Source organism: Gymnoscopelus braueri (genome assembly GCF_963280865.1).
Source record: "Gymnoscopelus braueri genome assembly, chromosome: 2".
Classification (NCBI taxonomy): Eukaryota; Metazoa; Chordata; class Actinopteri; order Myctophiformes; family Myctophidae; genus Gymnoscopelus; species Gymnoscopelus braueri.
This window is the reverse complement of record NC_137604.1, coordinates 14,193,202-14,212,757: the sequence shown is the minus strand read 5'-3', so window position 1 is coordinate 14,212,757 and position 19,556 is coordinate 14,193,202. Positions and strand designations below refer to the sequence as shown.

General features: G+C 37.7%; 1 protein-coding gene across 2 annotated transcripts; it reads right to left on the bottom strand.

Moving 5' to 3' along the window:
• Positions 1-1,838: 1,838 nt before the first annotated feature.
• LOC308075343 (uncharacterized protein) lies at positions 1,839-14,723 on the bottom strand. 2 transcript variants are annotated; one of them, XM_080415174.1, is made up of 8 exons: positions 14,354-14,723; positions 14,050-14,154; positions 12,479-12,601; positions 12,183-12,226; positions 9,715-9,796; positions 5,147-5,190; positions 4,492-4,599; positions 1,839-1,928 (listed from the first exon to the last, which is right to left on the bottom strand). In XM_080415174.1, the coding sequence occupies exons 2-7, from the start codon at positions 14,132-14,134 to the stop codon at positions 4,495-4,497; spliced, it is 483 nt and encodes a 160-aa protein (XP_080271300.1). In that variant the 5' UTR covers positions 14,135-14,154; positions 14,354-14,723; the 3' UTR covers positions 1,839-1,928; positions 4,492-4,494. The 2 variants fall into 2 exon arrangements, with proteins under 2 accessions (XP_080271300.1, XP_080271299.1); XM_080415173.1 differs by lacking the exon at positions 1,839-1,928 and having other exon boundaries at positions 4,386-4,599.
• Positions 14,724-19,556: the final 4,833 nt, after the last annotated feature.

Here is a 19,556-nt window from a genome sequence, read left to right as displayed (position 1 = left end):
TACATCAAACTTTGCTACGTCATCTTTTTTGTTTACAACATGAATACATTTCTTTTTTTTTATTTACATATAACATGCATATAGAATGTACATTAACATTGGTTTGGCACCAGGACTTAGAATATAACTGTTCCAACGTTAGTCATTTTCATAGATTTATTTAGTCTGTGTATGTGTGTGTTTTAATAGTCAGTTACCCAAAATCAATCAATGAACCAATCAAACATGATGAACTAACTTACTGTTTAGACAGAAATAGGATGGACAATGCACAAAAGGTTATCATCAAAAGAACACTGTTTATTAGTTAGCTGATATTTTTTGTTAAAACAAAAGGTTTGTGTTAAAAAGTCAAAGCTGATATTTTTTGTTAAAACAAAAGGTTTGTGTTAAAAAGTCAAAGCTCTATATCTTGCTATAGACTGGTTGTTCAGTAACAGGGATTTCTCCCACTCTCCAGCTCTTTAGTAAACAGATACATTTTCAGGTGTGACACCAGTTTAATCCAATCAGGAGAGGTCCATGTCTGCTCATATTTGTATTTCATCACTTCCAAATTCACTTGCTTATCCTCAATCCTGTTTGTGTTATCTCTCCTGATGAAATTGGTATCCTGACGTGAACACTAAAGAGTTGGAGTGAAGGGGAGACACCTATTATTGATCACTCTAAGCAAGTTATTACTAAGGGAATATTGAGCGATTGTACACTTATTTTAACAACAACAACAAAATCCCTTACAGTATTGAAAACTATTTACAAAAAAGTAAAGAAAATGACAGAGAGAGAGAGAGAGAGAGAGAGAGAGAGAGAGAGAGGTGAATATAAGGTCATATACTCTTCATGGGTGATGTGGTACTGTAGACGGTGTTATGACACCATAGACTTGATTCTTATCCATATTGGCTAGTTGGAGTCTCTGATAGATGTGGAAAGCACATCAATCAGCTGATCAGTCAGTTTATCAAGTAATATAAACAAAAGGGCCTCAGCATGGGACCAGACCCCTACAGTCTGTTTTGCATATCATACAGTATTACAGGCTTGACAATACTTCCTTTTTTTGTGAATCTATGGGAGGAAACTGATGACAAAAATAATTTAAAAAAGAGAGAAGCATGACTAAGTAACCTGACAGTTTAAGAAATGAACATGTTGAAATATGTTGCAGGAGTAGATACAATCTCACACCAAACAAACATGATACTAAATAGCAGCACTAAAAGAGGTTATTTCACTCATAATCATAATGGGAACCACTTTTGGTACTATATAGCACCTATCTTAAATGTGCTATATAGAGAACCTGAACCATACAGCATCTGAACAGGTTCTTTGAAGAACCAATGTGAATGTACAAAAAAAGTGGCAAAATCATCTAAATTAGATTAAATAAAACATTGAATTAAATGTAACTGGAGTGCACAATGCAAGGAACTAACTTAAGTCTAAAGTTGTACAATAATTCTCAAAGTGCTGCTTAACACACTAAGGTGGACTCTCATACTGTGACAGCTTGGCCGCTCTCATCAGTCTGAGCACTGTCTCAGTAACTGGGTTCAAGGCTGTGATAATGGCAGAGAAAACACACAGAAGGTTGTCAAAGAAGACCTTTTATTAAAAACATGTAAAAAAGTAAATGAAGTAAATGTAACAAAATCAGTATAAATCAGTAATGTAGGGAAGTTCATGGATCAAACAAACAGAAAGGAGCACATGTAGGAGCTGAGAGAGTGAGAGAGAATGTGGTGATTATAAGGTCATACTCTTCATGGGTGATGTGGAACTGTAGATGGTGTTATGACACAATAGACTTGATCCTGATCCATAGTGGCTGGTTGGAGGCTCTGATAGATGGAGTCTGGACCTGTGATCTGACAAGTAGCGCCTGATTGGATGTTCTGATAGATGGAGTCTGGACCTGTGGTCTGACAAATATAGGAGAGAGGAAGAGGAATGTTTAAATGGTGAAGTACATTTGCACATACCTGGAATGTGTCCTCTACATTTAACCCATCCTAACATGTCTACAGTGGGAAGCTACTGATGAGCGTCCAGGGAACAGTTAGTGGTTCAGTGTCTTGCTCAGGTACACTTACGGTAGACGTGATGCTAGGAGGAGCTGGGATCAAACCAAAAACCTGCCTCCTGAGCTACTGCCACTACTAATATATTTGCTCCAAGGCAATCTGGGAACCCATCGCCAAATGAAAAGGAAAAACAGTGCCCTCTGCTGTTTTTTACTCTCTCACTTGGCTCTGGGAGAGGGTAAATGGTGGACCTGTGCGCAAGGAAACCGGGGTTGCGCCTTCAGCCTTCAGCCTTTCACTTCCGGTGGTGCGACTATGTTTTCATTCCCACTAACAATATTTATACACGGAACACTAACACCACTTCTCCCAGAGAACATGGATCGTTTTGGTTATAAGCCCACTTGTTTCTATGATGAAAGAGCAAGTAAAAATGTGAATATCTTTCCGTGGTTTAGGACGCTATTGTTAAATGAGTTTCGGTTTAGTTTTTAGTGGGAAGCAGAGCACAGACAGTAAATCCCGTCCATTACATTTGATTGGGTAAAGCGCGGCCTGCTTCCTGATCTGAAGGCACGCCCACTTGTAGGTCAGTGCGTACACGTTATGACGAACCCCACCGACAGATTCAAGCGGAGAGCAGAATCTGTTCTTGAGAGATTAGCTCCAAGGAAACCATGGACAGAGCAAACAAACAGGTTAGTCAAATGAACACGATGTGTATGGTCATGGTGTATACAATGTGTGCACGTTGTCCTGAATGGGTTAAACTAGTTAATAGAGTTGATAAAGGGTCGTTCAGTAACAGGGATCTCTCTGACTCTCCAGCTCTTTAGTACATTTTCAGGTGTGACACCAGTTTAATCCAATCAGGAGAGAGAATCCATTTGTCCAGTTTTGTGTTCCAGTTCCAATTTTGTCTGCTCATATTTTTATTTCATAATTTCCCAAATCTCTTCTTTATCCTGTATCCTGTATGCGTTCTCTCTCCTGATTAGATGAAATTGGTATCATGACATGACCACTAAAGAGTTAGAGTGAAGGGGAGACACCTATTGAACACTCTATAGCAATGATTACTACGGGAATATTGAGTGATTGTACACTTATTTTAACAAACTATTTACAAAAAAAGTAAGGCAAATGCAACAAAAGCAGTACAAACTAGAAAAAGTGCTCCTCGGAGCACAGGTCTCCGCCAGGTCAGGTAGGTTATTGTGGGGCAGCAATGTTCGGAATTAGCCAATCAGGATGGAATATGAAAAATTGGACGGAACCATCTTGATCACTTGACTATATGTGTACCGATTTGCATGATGTTTGAATTTGTAGGAGTAATATAAAAAAGAAAAGTGTTGCAAAATTGGCCTCCTGGTGGCGCTATAATAGGGCAATGTTAAAAGAGTGAAATTTGTTCTTCAATGTAGTGCGAATGTGCATGCAAAGTGTCACCACAATCGGACGCTGCATTCATGATTTGTGGCATTTTGTTCAAAACGGGCCACTCCTGCAAACTTTAGATGTCAATGTTAGCCAATCAGGATGGAATATGAACATTTTAAAAGATCCATCGTGATCACATGACTATAGAGATCAAGTGTACCGATGTGCGTGACATTTGGATAAATTCTGAAGGCTTAATATCAAAAAATGTGTTTTACATAAGTCGGCCTGCTGGTGGCGCTATGAAAGGCAAATGTGAAAAATGCTGGTCAGTTGTTTTTCCTTGGCCTCTAGGGAGTGTGCGTGCAAAGTTTCATGCAGATCGGTGCAGTTATAGTTAAAAACACAAATCGTCCATTTATAGCGCCACCATGAGGTTGATTTGAACATTTTCAAGTGGCATTTCTTCCTCGGCCTAGTGGGAATGTGCGTGTGAAATCTCACGGAAATCGCAAGCTGCGTTCATGATTTGAGGCATTTTGTTGAAAACGGAGCAATCCTGCAAACTTTGGAAGCCAACCTTAGCCAATCAGGATGAAATATGGAAAATTGGACAGATCCGTGTTGATCACATGACTATAGAGATACTGTGTACTGATTTGCGTGATGTTTGGATAGAATCTGTAGGAGTACTGTCAAGAAATGTGTTTTGCAAAAAGCGGCCTCCTGGTGGCGCTATAAAAGGCTAATTTGAAAAATTTGGGGCAGAGGTTCTGCTCTGGCATCCAGGGAGTGTGTGTGCACAGTTTCACTGCGATCAAGCCAACGGTGCCGGAGATTAGCTGTACACAAAATGACAGAATGACGGACACACGGACGGACGGACGGACACACACACGGACGGACGGACGGACAGGGGGCAAAACATACTCTCTCGCCATGCCTTTCGGCCTGGCGGAGACAATTAGTGATGTAAGGATGTAATGGGTCATGAATCAGTTGAATGATAAATCAAACAAACAGAAACCAGGAGCACATGTAGGAGCTGAGAGAGAGAGAATGTGGTATAAGTTCATACTCTTCATGGGCGATGTGGTACTGTAGATGATGTTATGACACCATAGACTTGATTGTGATCCATAGTGGCTGGTTGGAGGCTCTGATAGATGGAGTCTGGACCTGTGATCTGAATATATAGGGGAGGGGGAGGGAAAGTTTCATTGGTCAAACAAGTACATTTGCACTATACCCAGAATTTGTCCTCTGCATTTAACCCATCCTAACTGACAGAAGTGAGAAGCTATTGATAGGCGTCCAAGAACAGTTCCCAGAGATTTTACCAAGAAAGAGCAGCATCAAACATAAATCCATTTCAGAGAAAACAACATAAGAACAATCTAAATAGCCTATAAGGCTGCAACTAGATATACTTTATTCATCCCCGAGGGGAAATTAATTTGTTAGCAGCAGCTCTCATAGAGACATCAATAAGAAACACATTATAATAATTAAAAAACAACATTATGAAAGGAAAAAAGCTAAATCCCCCCCAAAATGAATTATTTTGTATTAAAATCGATTATTGATTTTTATTTAAAAAAAAATTATCGATTAAATCAATTAGTTCGATGAACTGTTGCACCCCTACTACAATGAAAACAACACAACACAACACAAGAGTTACACTGTAAAAGAACAATGAAGAATCATATTAACACTGTCATAATACTCACCTCTCCATCATCTTCAGTGGGGTTCCTGGCTCTGGGGATGGACACTGGAAAATAATAAATGCAAAACTTGCTCATGATGTAACTGATCATATAAATGATATATAAATAATTGTGTGTGTGTGTGTGTGTGTGTGTGTGTGTGTGTGTGTGTGTGTGTGTGTGTGTGTGTGTGTGTGTGTGTGTGTGTGTGTGTGTGTGTGTGTGTGTGTGTGTGTGTGTGTATGGAAGTCCATAGGTCCAAAAATTAAATAATAAATACCACAATGAAATAAATAATAAACACAATGATATAAATACAAAATACAATTAAATAAATACAAAATACAATTAAATAAATAAATGTATTTATTTATTGTGTATTTTTTTATATATCATTGGGTTTTCTATTTATTTCTTTGTGGTTCTTATTTATTTCATTGTAACTTTTAATGTCAACCTATATATATTACATGATGCCACTTTTAGCTATTTAATCAAGTCCATTGGTCCAAAAATTAAAAAATAAATATCGCAATGAAATTAATAAAATCCACAATGATATAAATAAAAATACAAATAAATAAATAAAAAATACAATTAAATAAATAAATGTATTTATTTATTCTGTAATGTTTTTTATTTTATTGCGTTTTATATTTATTTCATTGTGACTTTTAATGTCAACCTATATATATTACATGTTGCCACTTTTAGCTATTTCATAAGGTACATTGGTCCAAAAATGTTATAACAAATACCACAATGAAATATATAAAAGACATCATGATATAAATAAAAAATGCAAATAAATAAATACATTTATTTATTTTTTAGTGTTTTTCATTTAATTGTGCTTTTTATTTATTTATTTTGGTATTTATTAAATGGGTTTTTTATTTCATGCTGACTTTTCAAAAGAATGGCTTCCATTTACCCAATCATGGATTTCATGCTGTCTTTTCAAAAGAATGGCTTCCATTTACCCAATCATGGTTTGACATCGCCATCTGTCAATCAACAGGAACGGGGCGGGACCATAGGGCGGGACCTATTTGCTGATTGGGTAATCCCTGGCTCTGGATTACTTTGGTCTGTCTGTAAAACTGAAGCCAGCTCCGCCATTTTTAAATCCCACTGAATAGCACTAGTGTTTTTATCTGTAGATAAAGTAGGCCTATTATAATCGATTTGTAGTAAAAGTTATGCCATATGTGAATGAGAATGACTTGAGGGATGTGATGTTTACTTTAGATTAGATAGTTGTTGTTTTTTTCGCGGACCCCCCGAGGACCCCCCCGAGAGAGAGAGAGAGAGAGAGAGAGAGAGAGAGAGAGAGAGAGAGAGAGAGAGAGAGAGAGAGAGAGAGAGAGAGAGAGAGAGAAAGGTGTCAACGAGGTGGTCAGCAGTGTAAATGGCTCTTACAATTTAAATAAGGCTACAATGACCAGTTACAGATACACTTCATCCACCTGAAAGGTGCGAATAGTTGCTAGGCTACTATACTTTTTGGGAGGGATGTTCAGCAATAAAAATGACCAAAAAAATGACAGTATCAGTATGCTCAGGTTTAAAAACGTGACAGTGCTTACAGACAAATTATATGCTCGGCTTGATTAATAAGCTAAATTGAAAAAAGAAAGAAAAAAACAGATTACAGGACAACAATATCAGATATCCCCATCATGCAAGAATAAAGACAGTAAACTCAAATAGCATTCAATGTGGGTTAATAATGAAAAAATATGTAATCAGTTACTTCAACTTGATTATATGCAAGTATAAAGACCGTAAAACTATATATACATTGGGGGTGGTTAATAAGGAATAATACAAATGAATATTTGATGGGGCGCTGGGTCCGCGGAAGTTTACAAAATTGTGGAGGGGGTCCTTTGGTCCTATAAGGATGGGGACCCTTGAGACCCTTGAGACACGTGATATAGGTATGTGTAAATATGTAGATAATTTGTTTACTTGATTGATCTCCTTTCCCCCTTGCACCCCCACCCCCTTCTTTTTCTTCCCTTTATTTTTTTCTATGGAAATAATATGATGGGAACTATGCACAAAAACAAATTTCACCCACTTTTTAAACCTGTGATGTGACAATAAAGCTGATTATCACGTACCTGAGATAAGATATAATGTCATGTAAGCAGAGACAAACAGTTCACACAAATTCCCACTGCAAATGAAAGAGGTGCCTCTTTTTCCAGTGTACAGATTGTCTATCAGTGATATATATTAATGTATTCGGCTGTTTGCTTGCTTACAACAATAATATCTATCTCTTCCTATGACATAGCTGTCCTGTGGTTGCAAAACAAACCACACTAGACCCCAGGGTTCTCACAGACATTACTAATTTACCCTCAGAAAAGAAAACAATTATGTATAACAAAACATTTTAAAACATAAAATAAAGACAAAAACAAACCATATATATCTGGATACCCTCTGAACCTGCTTATTTTCTTTGGTTACCAACTTTTCATTTTATTTTTTAAAAAGCTTTTCAGAGGGGAGAGATTACATCACATCACTATGTATGGGCAAACAGTTCACACAACATCACACACTATCATAAAAAAGCATATATTTTCAGTACATTGTACATAGATCAGTCAGTGATCATTAATGTATTCATGTACTCTATAGTTTGCCTGCTAGAAATAGGGACATTCTATTCCTCTGATCTGGTGGTCATGTGATTGTAAAACAACCCAGGCCGCTTCTTAACCCCTTCACCAGACCCCCGGGTTCGCATAGGCATTAAAGGAAAGGAACACCCACGATGTATATATAAAACAATATTTTTTAAATAATACAATTAAATGAAATGAAAACCAAAACAAATCATAATTATGTTGTTGGATACCCTCTAATTCTGCTTATGGAAAAAAAAACTGGGGAAAAAAGAAAATAAAGTAAAAACAAACATGCTTGAACCTCCTTATTGAACATTCAATTTAAAATGTTCATTCTCTGATACCGATATACAGGTGTTCAACCTGGAGTACAGATTTAACCTTCAGGGCTGCTGTAAGTAATGTTTAACACTGGCATTCTCTATCTCAAGGGTCCCCATCCTTATAGGACCAAAGGACCCCCTCCACAATTTTGTAAACTTCCGCGGACCCAGCGCCCCATCAAATATTCCTTTGTATTCTTCCTTATTAACCACCCCAATGTATATATAGTTTTACGGTCTTTATACTTGCATATAATCAAGTTGAAGTAACTGATTACATATTTTTTCATTATTAACCCACATTGAATGCTATTTGAGTTTACTGTCTTTATTCTTGCATGATGGGGATATCTGATATTGTTGTCCTGTAATCTGTTTTTTTATTTCTTTTTTCAATTTAGCTTATTAATCAAACCAAGCATATCATTTGTCTGTAAGCACTGTCACGTTTTTAAACCTGAGCATACTGATACTGTCATTTTTTGGGGTCATTTTTATTGCTGAACATCCCTCCCAAAAAGTATAGTAGCAACTATTCGCACCTTTCAGGTGGATGAAGTGTATCTGTAACTGGTCATTGTAGCCTTATTTAAATTGTAAGAGCCATTTACACTGCTGACCACCTCGTTGACACCTTATTGTGTAGGCCTACTTTATCTACAGATAAAAACACTAGTGCTATTCAGTGGGATTTAAAAATGGCGGAGCTGGCTTCAGTTTTACAGACAGACCAAAGTAATCCAGAGCCAGGGATTACCCAATCAGCAAATAGGTCCCGCCCTATGGTCCCGCCCCGTTCCTGTTGATTGACAGATGGCGATGTCAAACCATGATTGGGTAAATGGAAGCCATTCTTTTGAAAAGACAGCATGAAATCCATGATTGGGTAAATGGAAGCCATTCTTTTGAAAAGACAGCATGAAATAAAAAACCCATTTACTAAATACCAAAATAAATAAATAAAAAGCACAATTAAATGAAAAACACTAAAAAATAAATAAATGTATTTATTTATTTATTTGCATTTTTTATTTATATCATGATGTCTTTTATATATTTCATTGTGGTATTTGTTATAACATTTTTGGACCAATGTACCTTATGAAATAGCTAAAAGTGGCAACATGTAATATATATAGGTTGACATTAAAAGTCACAATGAAATAAATATAAAACACAATAAAATAAAAAACATTACAGAATAAATAAATACATTTATTTATTTAATTGTATTTTTTATTTATTTATTTGTATTTTTATTTATATCATTGTGGATTTTATTAATTTCATTGCGATATTTATTTTTTAATTTTTGGACCAATGGACTTGATTAAATAGCTAAAAGTGGCATCATGTAATATATATAGGTTGACATTAAAAGTTACAATGAAATAAATAAGAACCACAAAGAAATAAATAGAAAACCCAATGATATATAAAAAAAATACACAATAAATAAATACATTTATTTATTTAATTGTATTTTGTATTTATTTAATTGTATTTTGTATTTATATCATTGTGTTTATTATTTATTTCATTGTGGTATTTATTATTTAATTTTTGGACCTATGGACTTCCATATGTGTGTGTGTGTGTGTGTGTGTGACTCACTCACCTTGTGTTATGACATCATAGACTTGATTCTGATCCATAGTGGCTGGTTGGAGGCTCTGATAGATGGAGTCTGGACCTGTAGACTGACAAATAAGGAGAAAGTTTAATTGGTCACAGTGGTGTAAAAAGTACTATTTATTTACTTAGGTACAAGTATCAATACCACAATGTAGAGATACAAGTATACTTGGTATATTATCCCAGATAGTCTCAGAAAATATTCCTATCTGCCCACAGCTGTGCATTCTGGGCATATTTCCTGATAATCTCAAAATTAACAGTAAAAAAAAGAGTATGATTATATACTCTCTTCTCCAGGCTAAACATACAATTGCGCTCTTTTGGAAAAACCCAGATAAACCAGACATCAGACAATGGTATAGAGAATTATCAAATTGTCTTGCACTTGAGAAGCTCACCTTTGCCATTAAAAATAAATCTGCCATCTTTCAAGAAATTTGGGGACAGTTCATACAGTTTATGGAAGGTAATCCTTTGGGACCTGTGTAAATAGATGATTCTGCTATTTCGTACAGTGGGAGGAAAGACCATGACCATGACCATATCCGTTTTTGTTTTTTGTTTTCTGATGTTTTTGTAATGTATTTTTCTTTATAGACATTTAATACAAGAGCCATATTGTTGTCTCCGCCAGGCCGAAAGGCATGGCGAGAGAGTATGTTTTGCCCCCTGTCCGTCCGTCCGTGTGTCCGTCCGTCCGTGTGTCCGTCCGTCCGTCATTCTGTCATTTTGTGTACAGCTAATCTCCCGCACCGTTGGCTTGATCGCAGCGAAGCTGTGCACACACACTCCCTGGATGCCAGAGCAGAACCTCTGCCCCAAATTTTTCAAATTAGCCTTTTATAGTGCCACCAGGAGGCCGCTTTTTGCAAAACACATTTCTTGACAGTACTCCTATAGATTTTATCCAAACATCACGCAAATCAGTACACAGTATCTCTATAGTCATGTGATCAACACGGATCTGTCCAATTTTCCATATTTCATCCTGATTGGCTAAGGTTGGTTTCCAAAGTTTGCAGGATTGCTCCGTTTTCAACAAAATGCCTCAAATCATGAACGCAGCTTGCGATTTCCGTGAGATTTCACACGCATATTCCCACTAGGCCGAGGAAGAAATGCCACTTGAAAATGTTCAAATCAGCCTCATGGTGGCGCTATAAATGGACGATTTGTGTTTTTAACTATAACTGCACCGATCTGCATGAAACTTTGTACGCACACTCCCTAGAGGCCAAGGAAAAACAACTACCCTGCATTTTTCACATTTGCCTTTCATAGCGCCACCAGGAGGCCGACTTATGTAAAACAAATTTTTTGATATTAAGCCTTCAGAATTTATCCAAATTTCACGCACATCGGTACACATGATCTCTATAGTCATGTGATCACGATGGATCTTTTAAAATTTTCATATTCCATCCTGATTGGCTAACATTGACATCTAACGTTTGCAGGAGTGGCCCGTTTTGAACAAAATGCCACAAATCATGAATGCAGCGTCCGATTGTGGTGACACTTTGCACGCACATTCGCACTACATTGAAGAACGAATGCACCCTTTTAACATTGCCCATTATAGCGCCACCAGGAGGCCAATTTTGCAACACTTTTCTTTTTTATATTACTCCTACAAATTCAAACATCATGCAAATCGGTACACATATAGTCAAGTGATCAAGATGGTTCCGTCCAATTTTTCATATTCCATCCTGATTGGCTAATTCCGAACATTGCTGCCCCACAATAACCTACCTGACCTGGCGGAGACCTGTGCTCCGAGGAGCACTTTTTCTAGTTATGTATGTTATATAATTGAAAATGGCAATAAATATATTGTTTAAAAAATAAATAAAAAAATCCTGTATTAGTACAACATTTACTTGAGTAAAGGTACAAATGTATTGGCATCAAAATATGTTTAAAGTACCAAAAGAAAACTTGGTCATTACGTAGAATGTCCCATTTCACAAGTTTTTTTTCTTCTTCTTTTTAATGTATAAAAATCTTTTGGAAATAGCAGATCTACAACGTGTTGCAAAGCAACGCCTTGTAGATCTGCTATTTTCAAACAGCCAAAGCATAAAATAGGACTTAAGTGGTTAATGCATGGATGATAATCTAACTCTATAAAGTAACTAGAAACTAAAGTTTTCAAATTGTAATGGAGTAGAAGTACAATATTTGCCTCTGAGATGTAGTGGAGTATAATGTATAAAGTATTTAAAATTCTGCATTTAACCCATCAGTAGAGAGCTATGGATCAGTGTCCATTGAACAACTAGGAGTTCCCAGAGACTGAGAGATTTGACCAAGAAAGAGCTTCGAACACAAACACATTTCAACCAAAACGAAAAACAATGTACAGTGAAAACAACACAACAACACACAAGTTACACCAGAACAAAGAACAATGAAGAATCATAAGAAAACTGTGATAATACTCACCTCTCCACCATCTACAGTGGGTGTCCTGGCACTGATGATGACCGCTGGAAAATATATACAAAGGATGTGTTATTTGTTCCTGTACGAGTCAAAGGGGAATCCCCCTCTAGCAGAGGGAGATATTAGTAGCCTGACATGGTCAGACTAATATCACATCCAAGGGGCGGTTACAAACAGATTCAAACGTCACTGCAAAAAAAATCCCACTTTGAATAGTGGGCTCTGATTGGTCACCCATAACATAACTCTAGGGTAAGCGAAAAGTAAAATTGCGTGCTTGCGTGAGCGTGTCTCACCTTGTGTTTTTTTTATCCTCTTTATGTAGAACATCAGCACTGCTGCCACCACTGTCACAGCTAGTGCAACTGGTAAGCCAACAATCAAACCTAGAAGTCTGCTTAATTTAGTTACATCAGCACCTGGTGGACACATTTGCAGAAGAACAGGCACATGCACGGGGGTCTAATTATTATATATTAAAACAATGTTATCTCCATCATGCAGGACAATTCAAAAACATGCAAATAATTTCTGAAGCAGGTACTAATGTTTTGCGAAATTTCTATTCATTTATTGGTTAGTCATCCCATACAGCCAATTTCCTACAAACGTAAAAGTGTTTTATTGTTTGAGAATGTTGCAGTGTGTTCTCTCAATCAATCAATGAATCAATGAATCAATGAATCAATGAATCAATGAATCAATGAATCAATGAATCAATCAATCAATCAATCAATCAAAGAATCCATCAATCAATCAATCAATCAATCAATCAATCAATCGATTTTGATATAGCTCTGAATGCAAGTCAATGAAGTGCTTCACAAACAAAATGAATCAAACAGAAAAAGACAATAACAAACTAACTCTCTTTGACTATCTGCTGAATTACTTAAGCAATATTACACGAGAGGGTGTGCTTTACCGTCATTATTAGCACGCCTGTGATGCGGTCAGGAACGAGGCGCAGCCGAGTTCCGCCGCGATCACAGAAGTGCTAATAATGTAAGGTAAAGCACACCCTCGAGTGTAATATTGCGATTATACAACAGTTACCAACAAAACACATCCAAATGTATTCATATTGTGGGGCAATTCATAATAAAAAAAAATCGCTTATTCGTTTCCCTGTAAAGAGAAGAGTTTATTTGACTGAGACAAAATAGTTCCTGTAACAGCGCAGCACTCTTGAGTCATCGTCTCATCAACACAGCTGATTCCAGAAGGCTATATGCTCCGTGGTACGATCGTGTTACGTGGCCAAAATAACTGATCTACAAGCTCACAACGCGTCAAGATGGCGATGCGTTGTGAACTTGTAGATCGGCTATTTTTGCCGTGCGATACCTTCGTACGTTAAAGTATAACATACACTGGACTGTTAACGAAATGGGAGTAATTTTACTTTAACACAGGAGGATATTTATACAGTATGGATGTTACCATTGAAATAAAGCACACTTTTTTCCAGTTATTCCTTTTATTATAGGATTTCAGGCGATTTAGTGTGCTCTCTTCTAACCATTGATCAACCGTAAGTCCACCAAATAAGTCAAAATTAACAACATAGTCCATTTTGCGTAGCTGTTTGTTCTCCGGTGGCGGCGGTGGGTACTGACTGTTTTCCTACCGTGGTGGACAGCGTGACTTCACAGCACAGCTGTACCATATATGGTCTAATCAGGTGCGGAGTGCGGACTGCAGTGCGGAGTGATTTATTAATGTGATTAGGCCCATGCTATGATGCTGGTTTGAAGCACGGCTAGAAAGCTATTTCAACCAATCAGATTGCTTGGTCGGAACTACCTGTTGTATAATATTGCAGTACGCACTGCACACAAAGGATTTGAGTAAACAGACTGCATACCAGCCCTTAAAGACGAGGAGGAAGACGTTTCATGAAGTGTAGATGCGGGAGTGGTCATCTTAGCTGCTGTATTGAGAGTGGTCATCTTAGCTGCTGTATCGGAAGCTGGAAGCATGTTTGAGAACAAAAGAGCAATATATTTTATCAAGTCATTTATATATGTCTAAGAAATTCTAGTATTATATTGACATATCAATAATGTGTAAGATATGGAGAATAAAATACAGAACACCGGCAATATTATAACTTAAAGTGTAAACGGGCTGTACAGTTCAGTAGTGAAGCACAGTAGTTACACACTTACCATCTTTAACATCAAGGTGCACTTGTATATATGAATCCTTGCCAGGTCTCTCCAGTCCACATGCATATGTTCCAGAGTCTGACTTTTTGAGTTTAGTGATGGATACAAATAAGTCTCTTCCTGAGTTTCTTAAACCTATTCTATATATTGTTATAGTTTGTCCAGAATTGGCCTTGGCCAAGATGTCTTTATTGTTGCATGGATTCTTACAGAGGTACTTTGTATTACCCTCAGTGGAGGTCCATGCATCCCAGTTTGAGCAGGTGAAAGACACTTCACCCCCAACATGTCCGGTTATGGTGAGAGGTGTTATATGAACAATACTCCACACTACAGTATAAGAGATAACCAAGGAAACAGCTCATCAGTATGACACACAACTTATTAACATGATGTGAGGAGTGTAATTATGCAGATTTCTAGATGCTCTACACAACAGTGAACAGACAAAAGATGAGACAGAGACGAGAGACATTGAGAGCACCACACAGACACTCAGAGACAGAGACAACCACACAGGCAGAGAGACACATGAAAACAAGCAGAAGTCACTCACCAGAAAGCAAACAGTAAATGTAGACATTTCTCATGATGACGAGCTGAAGATGCCTTGTCCAGTTCTGGTAGAAGACGATTTGTGACTTCCTCATACAGTATATATGCCTTGGTTTTACATTTACACTGGGAGGGACAGTGTGATTACGTATGGTACCACAGTCAAACAAACCCAACCCCAGACAGCCCACAACTAACAGCCCAAAATATACCCCAGACAAAACTTTATCCGGGGTTAAAGTGGGCTAGCCTGTTCTATACGTCGTGGTATATTCTCTGCCAGTTCACTTTATACCGTGGGTCATAAAACATGCTAGCCCACTTTAACCCTGGGTATAGTTTGGCAGGGGGTATATTTGGTGCTGTTACACTGGTAATAGCAGCATTGAAGATCGACTGTAACAGAATTGCAGCAATATAAGTATGTAGTACAGCCTAGAGGCTCCTTATTCAATAATGACTATAATTACTACTACACATTACTGTATACTATAGCTATCTGAGCTAAACAAACATAAGATTATCAGTTCATTGTAACATTTACAACCTAATAACTTGATATCTTCTTTAAGGGATAGGTGAAAGATCCAAACATTTTCTTCTGATGGTCACTAAATGCCACAATTTCCTGATACTGTCTCTGTGCTAATGGCTGACAGCAGCATCGTTGAGTCTTTTTCGTGTCATGTGGATCGTAGGAGTTTTTTGTTGTTTCAAGGCCAGTAAAACTTGACTCAGCCTCTGAAAGAGGAACCACCAACATCACACCTCACACTTATTTTAATGTCAGCAGCTTCAGTACAGAAGTTTTTTGTACTTTTTTTCAAGCACGCTTGGAAACTGCAAACACTCATGACACCTCCACACTTCCATTTTCCGAACGCAAAAATATTTTTCTTACACAAATTCCAGCGTCACGGACAGCGATCGTGTCATTTTGGAACTCAAATAATCAATTATCAATAGCTAGAAGGTTTAGACAGAGTGGCACTATACCTGCTAATCTGTCTCCCTGACCCCAATGAATGTAACAATAGTAGTGGGGATTCATCACAGAGCTAGTCAGGCTCATCTGGAGTTTCAACAGGAGGAGGATGAGAGTAGGCAAAATATGTATCTAATTTAGGCAGTATAGACATTGCTTGTTCCATTTTTCTTTGTCTTTATGTTTTTTTTAATAGCTTTTTTTAGCTCCACTTTTGCGTTTTTATCAACTGATTTCACTCCTTTGTTGACAATGCTGCACCTGCACTCACTGAGTAAGTAATTGATGATGATGTAGCATCAATGGACTTTTTTGATAGCTGTTGATGACAATTTTACCCAAAATAAATGTTGGAGAAAATGTGCTTGTTGTAAAGTTAACTGTGACTGTGCAAATGGGCACAATCCTAATATAAACTAAAGGTCGAAGTCCTGGCCCGGGGGGCAACTGCCCAGGGCCGGACTAACCCTTTGTGGTGCCCTGCAGACTAGAAAGGTTCGGTGTCCCCAGGGACAGATTTTTGTCAATGGGGGTTGGAAGGCTGCCGACACAATTCTACGTGGCACTATTTGAGCAGCCCCCGGACAGTATTTTGGCGTCGTTACTTGCAAATGTCTGGTCTTTCTTTTTTTGGCCCAGGCGTTTGGTGACCCCGAGAGCTTTGTGCTCTGGTCTGCAGCCCCTAAAGGCTGTGCATTAAGATGGGCCTGACAGCCTCCCCATGCAGGCCTTCCTGAAACTCTGGCCCTGTACTAAACATTTTTGCTAGTACCAACTGTCTATTTTTGTCACTTCTTCAAAATTACCACCGGTTATGGTTTTGAAGTGTGACTCTGTTGGAAATAACATTTCATCAGTCTGTTGAGATGCAACAACTTTATCGAACATACTGTATCACTGGTGTGTAATATAAGTGTTTGATACGTCTTCTTTTTTGTTTACAACATGAATACATTTTATTTTTTTTTACATATAAAATGTATATATAGATATGTACAGTAACATTGGTTTGGCACCAGGACTTTGACTATAACTGTTTCAACGTTAGTAATTTTCATAGATTTATTTAGTCTGTGTGCGTGTGTTTTAATAGTCAGTTACCCAAAATCAATCAATGAACCAATCAACCATGATGAACTAACTTACTGATTAGACAGAAATAGGATGGACAGAGCACAAAAGGTTATCATCAAAAGAAAACTTTTTTTTCTTCTTTTAAACAAAAGGTTTGTGTTAAAAAGTCAAAGCTCTATATCTTTGATAGGAATCATTGCTATAGACTGGTTGTTCAGTAACAGGGATCTCTCCAACTCTCCAGCTCTTTAGTAAACAGATACATTTTCAGGTGTGCCACCAGTTTAATCCAATCAGGAGAGGGGATCCATTTGTCAGCTTCAATTTTATAGTGTTCCATGTCCGCTCATATTTGTATTTCATCACTTCCAAATTCACTTGCTTATCCTGAAACCTGTTTGAGTTCTCTCTTCTGATAAGATGAAATTGGTATCCTGACGTGAACACTAAAGAGTTGGAGTGAAGGGGAGACACCTACTATTGATCACTCCAAGAAAGTTATTACTTAAGGGAATATTGAGCGATTGTACACTTATTTTTTAACAACAACAACAACAACAATAAAATCCCTTACAGTACCTTGAAAACTATTTACAAAAAAAGTAAAGAAAATGTAATAAAATCTGTGATGTATGGAAGTGCATGGGGAGAGAGGTGAATATAAGGTCATACTCTTCATTGGTGATGTGGTACTGTAGATGGTGTTATCACACCATAGATTTGATTCTGATCCATATTGGCTAGTTGGAGGCTCTGATAGATAGAGTCTGGACCTGTGATCTGACAGATATAGGGGAGGGGAAGGAGAAAGTTTCATTGGTCAAGTACGTTTGCACATATCCAGATTATCTGTTTCAGATAGAATACTGTTTTAATTAATCAAATAATTGTGTGGTAAGCGTGTGATAGATCTTTTCAACTAAATTGATTAAAATAATGATAATATCAGCAAGCTAACAATGCACGTTATTTTAAATATAATGAATTTTTTTTTTTTCTCCCAATTATTGTTCATTAAAATCAATTAATTAATTAATTGCTCTTTTATATCGTTGATTGGTTCAATTAACTGTTGCACACCTACTACAATGAAAACAACACACAAGTTGCTCAAGAATAAAGAATCATAAGAAAACCTCTCTATCATCTTCAGTGGGGTTCCTGGCACTGATGATGGACACTGAAAAATATGCAAAACATGTTCATCTAACCGATAATAAAGATGAAACGTGTTTAGATTCGGATTCACTTAATTTGTCACTTAGATGCACTGGTTATAGGTATATATGGAAAAACCTTAGCTCGGATGCTCCACTACAATACAGGATATACTGTAAGAAGATAAAACCTAAAACCTAAAAGCACAAAAAACTATAATACCCCCCCAGTAAAACAGTGCAAAATCTTTACTGTTAAGCGTCTGATGGTCATCTAACTGATAAAATAATTCTGTGTGATTCTAAAGGGAATGTAGCTTCTGGTACATGTTTGTGTGCATGTGTGCATGTGCGTATGTTTGTGTGACTCACTAACCTTGTCGTTTTTGTGTTATGACGCCATAGTTATGATCCTGATACATAGTAGCTGGTTTGAGGCTCTGATAGATGGAGTCTGGACCTGTGGTCTGACACATATAGGGGAGAGGAAGGGGAAAGTTTCATTGGTAATTTGCACATACCCAGAATTTATCCTCTGCATTTAACCCATCCTAACTGTTTGCCATTAAGCTACTGTATGGATCAACGTCCAGGGAATAGTTATTGGTTCAGTGTCTTGCTCAAGGACTTAAATGTGATGCCAGGAGGAGCTGGGATCGAACCAGAACCCTTTACAGGGTTTTAATCTGGCCTGTGGCAATATGCTTCTCATAACTGGTTCAAGGGGAGTATTTAGTAAGCAGGCGTTGTCTTCAGTTGTGGTCTTTCCTCCTGGATTGTCCCAACTCCAAATTATAGAAGTGCAGTTATTAACACAAGTGCAATGAGGACACCCACTAGGAAAAAGAGGTTTAATTAAACTTTAATTTAAGAGTGAAAACAACGCAACAATACACAGGTTACACCAGAACAAAGAATAATGAAGAATCATAATACTCACTTCTCCAACATCTTCAGTGGGCTTCCTGGCACTGATGATGACCACTGGAAAATAAATGAGTTATTTGTTTCTGTGCGAGTCAAAGAGGAATCCCCCCAGTTAGAAAGAGATATTAGGTGTGTGTGTGTGTGTGTGTGTGTGTGTGTGTGTGTGTGTGTGTGTGTGTGTGTGTGTGTGTGTGTGTGTGTGTGTGTGCGCGTGCGCATGCGCGTGCGCCTGTGCGTGTGCCTGTGCCTGTGCCTGTGCCTGTGCCTGTGCCTGTGCGTGTGCGTGTGCGCGCGCGCGTGTGTGTGCCTGTGTGGGTGTCTCACCTTGTGGTTTTCTGATCCTCTTTATGTAGAACATCAGCGCTGCCACCACTGTCACAGCTAGTGCAACAGTTAGACCAACAAGCAAAGCTAGAAGTGGGCATAATTGAGTTACATCAGCAGCCTCTGGTGGACAACCTTTCAGACATCATGACAGGCATATGCACAGTAATTGCCCTTTATT